Source organism: Glycine max, chromosome 13 (genome assembly GCF_000004515.6).
Source record: "Glycine max cultivar Williams 82 chromosome 13, Glycine_max_v4.0, whole genome shotgun sequence".
NCBI classification, from domain to species: Eukaryota; Viridiplantae; Streptophyta; class Magnoliopsida; order Fabales; family Fabaceae; genus Glycine; species Glycine max.
The window spans coordinates 44,771,142-44,775,195 of record NC_038249.2 but is presented as its reverse complement, the minus strand read 5'-3'; the positions used below and the strand labels follow the sequence as shown (position 1 = coordinate 44,775,195).

The window sequence follows — 4,054 nt, the reverse complement described above, 5'->3', positions numbered from 1 at the left end:
TCTCCGACTCCGAGTAAAGCGCACACACTGATCTAAACATGTGAGTGAGGTGAATGAGCCACAACCGCACAGGAGGGCAGCTTTTTCAATAAGGTCAAATTTGGTGTCCACATCATTCCACTTTAGTTTGTGACCAAAGACAACATTTTTTAAGGGCAACCAAAGACAACATTATTGCCTATTTTATTTTACTTTGAAACAAAGATTTGCAATTAGGGATTCTTCAAAATACTGAATAAAGCTGAATTCACAACATACATTAAGTTTATAAAAAATTATTTGAATTTCATCTCCACAAAATATATCATTGCAAAAAAGTGAAAAGCCTCAAGTGTAATTAAATCCTCAATAAGTGATTATAGTTGTTGTTAATAAAGAAAATGTATGTCTTGTACTTAGGGTAGGTATACATACCAATCCAACATGTTTAAGGTGAGTATGTAAAACCTGCATTTTAGACGATCAAGATATGTCTGATATGAAAAAATAAATGAAATTTTTTAAGGTTCGTATGCTGCCCACAAAAATCAGTAGATAATAGGACCTGTCCACATGCCTAAATATTAATTTTAAAAATATTTTTTAATAAAATAAATATTTAAAAAATAAACAAAATTTATAAAATTAAAAGAAAAATTAACCTTATTTTTTTAAGCTAACATATCACATAAAAATATATCAACATTTTAAACATAATAAATTAATAATAATAATCTAAATTAAAGATTAAAATCTTAACATAATAAATTAATAATACTTACAAATAAACTTAAAACGTTAACAATGTGTTAAATCGGCATGACATGGATCTTTATACCCCCGCTACTTGTACTTTAAGATAGTTTTGAACAAAAATATTAACGGTTGGAGAAGGGTTTTCTGTTGTATTAAATAATATTATTTTAGTTATTTTTACCTTTTGGATAATTTTTACAGTAGATTGTTTGACAAGGACATTTACATTGAATAGAATATAAATTTATAACAAGACTCAGTTTAATTCTTAAAAAATACAGTTAAAATTAATTTGGAAATAATATTTGTATAGATTGTTCAGTATGAACCATAGATAGGGATAGGGTAGGAAATAAAAAAGGGAGAAAGGGAAACACATTAACAGAAATAAAGAACAAGAGTAAGACATATAGAGTTGGTTGAAAGAACACCATTGATATATATATATATATATATATATATATATATATATGGTTGCTGAGGCATCAATAATCAATAAAGAAACACAATTCAGGCAATCGACATACAGCAGAGTGAGCAGACAATAAATAGAAGAATACTCACAATCAATTTCGAAACGATGGATCACATTAATAAGCATAACCCTTGTAGCTGAAATTAACGAAGCTAAGCCTGCAACATACATTTTTTTTGCGAGGCAAATCAGCACACAATGTTCTAGACCTAGAGAGGTGACACACGAAAATAGCCTAAATACTACGAGGTCTTGGCCGAATTTTCAAACCAGTTAACTGAGAATCTGGTTTGGGCCATTAGTTTTCTTCGATCCTAGCTACCATCTTAATTAATTGTAACTTGTTAATTTGATACACTAGCATGGATCACTGAGGCACTTCATATAACTTGAAAAGATCCTGCGTCAGTTTGCTCATCAATTCATCCCCCGTCATGTTGTATTCCTCACCCATCTATAATCCAGCAACATGTTAATTAATGTTCCAACAATCGAACTTTAAATTAATGTATGATTAAAATCAGAGATATACCTGAGCAATAATGGTGATGTTGAGAGTATTTTTTCCAAGTGGCAGGACGTTGCTACTGACAATAGAAAGATGCATATTTTCAAGTAAGGTGAGTAGTTTGAGGAAGATGCCCTTTGGTTTCTCACAAAGGATTCTAATAAGTACTTCCCTCTCTAACTCTAGACCTATTGCTTCGACTTGGAGTTGAGGGAGCACGTGATTAGAGTTTTTTTCACAATGAGGATGAGATTGGAGGCACTTCTTAGTAAAGATCATCATCGACTTCTTGTTGCTACTCTCTTGCTCCAGCACAGCTATGCGTCCTTTAAGTTGTTTCACGTAATTAATAGCTTCACTCAGTACAGAGGCCTTGTCTATCTATCAACATACCAATTAAATACAAAATCTGCTTTTCTTTAAAAAATGCAATAGCTATCTAATGTTATAACTACCGTTTGGTGATAAATAAATACACAACCGCACATGCAAAGAAAATCTATTTGATCCAATAATTATCCAAGTGCTAAATGTACAAGGACTTGATGAACTTGAGATTTTAATTGGTTAGAATCTCTATCAGCTAATCTATATACTCCCTCAGTCCCTCCCTAATTCCTTAATTATTATAAGATATTTTTAACTAATTTACATCTCTTAATTTAATTAATCAGATTAATTTTATCAATTGTTTATACTCTTACTTTATTTTTTTATTCACTTAATTATTTTTTATTAATATTTGACGAAAGAATAATTAAGTAAGAGTGTATAAGAAAAATAATAACTAATGCATATAAAAATTTTAAAAAAATCTTATAAAAATAAAATAAATAAATTTTTAAAAAGGATCTTATACTTAAAAGAAAGAAGAAATATATCTTTAGTGATATACTCATAGCTAAACCAAAAATAGATTATGTGGTAGGTTGCCAACGAGCTGCACAATAAACTCCTATCCTTAGTAATAATTCACACACTGTCAGAATTGTAAGAGAATTGGATATGCTAGTTACTCCAATTTAACAAGACTAAATATCATAGAATCGAAAGTAGAAAAGAGGAGGATCATAGAAGAAACGCATGTGCTAGAAAATGATAAAAGATATAATGACAGTTATAAGTGCTATATATATATATATATATATAACTTATTTCTAATAAACTAATACTTCCACTTTTGTTATTTATAAAACCTAAATTTAAAATATGTTTTTTTTATAAGACTTAATTTATAATATTTTTTGTATTAATTATTTGTAGACTAGAAATATTTATTATTAAAAGAAGAAAGAAAATATATTGACAAATCATTAGAATAAAAAAAATGTTAATGATAATAATAATTTTAGAAAAAAATTATAAATTTAAAATAAATTTATTACTATTAACTAAATTCACTACTTTTCATAATCTTAATAAATTAAACAATTGAATCCTATGAAGTATTATTCTTATCAGGTATGGAGCCAAATAAAGCTTAAAGCCAATTGAGAACTATAGAAAGTTAAAACCAATAACTTCCAGTTGGGTGTTAAACTAGTCAAACATAGCCTAACCCAACTCAATTATTACTAGGCATATATTCTTAAAATGGAAAACATAAATTATAGGACAGTCTGAATTTTTATCGTTCTCATTCTCTAGCTAGCTCCAATTTCTCTTCTAAATTTCAAAATCTAGATAGTTAATCGTTATTTGAAGACATATCGTGACAGTACATATTCACACGTGATACTATTTTTTATTTATTTTTCATTTCCTAATTCCAGTCTCCAAATAGTCCAACCTACTTTCTGAATCTATTACTTTCGATCTCTTTTTCTTTTATACGTCTCTCAATCTAGCTACACTATTTTATTCACCCAGCAGCTTCTCTTACAAATTATTTCTAACCTTATTTTTTTTCATTACCAACAATTTCCACTCATTCCTTTATTTTTATCTCTCTATTTGTCGTCCTTCTAGCTTCGATCACAGGCAAAAAATTGGAAACATTTTCCATAGAAATATTAAATTTTGAAGTGTTTAATTAACAACAGCAAACGATAAAATGATACTAGAGAGTGATGCAGAGATTTAAGGTAAAAGAAGGAGCAGTGACCTTCTTCAAGCCAGGTATAATAGCTGAAAGCGCTATGAATCTCTCTGCCATTAGCTGTCTCCTTTTTCTCTCGGACATAATGTGATCCCGTGTGGGTGTCTCCCAAGAGCTTCTACCCCTCTTTGCTCCTGTTTGTACATGTGTTTCATTTGCAACACAGTACAAGGTTGGATTTGGATGCTCTTCACTGAAGAAGGAGATGTCGCCGCCCATATCCTATAAAAGCAAAATA

The 4,054-nt window shown here is 29.5% G+C and overlaps 1 protein-coding gene across 1 annotated transcript; it reads right to left on the bottom strand.

Annotated features, from left to right (window-relative positions):
* Positions 1-1,325: 1,325 nt before the first annotated feature.
* Positions 1,326-4,035, bottom strand: LOC100809351 (transcription factor bHLH19). Its single transcript, XM_003542079.4, has 3 exons — positions 3,823-4,035; positions 1,743-2,099; positions 1,326-1,664 (listed from the first exon to the last, which is right to left on the bottom strand). The coding sequence occupies exons 1-3, from the start codon at positions 4,033-4,035 to the stop codon at positions 1,578-1,580; spliced, it is 657 nt and encodes a 218-aa protein (XP_003542127.1). The 3' UTR covers positions 1,326-1,577.
* Between the last annotated feature and the right edge of the window lie 19 nt (positions 4,036-4,054).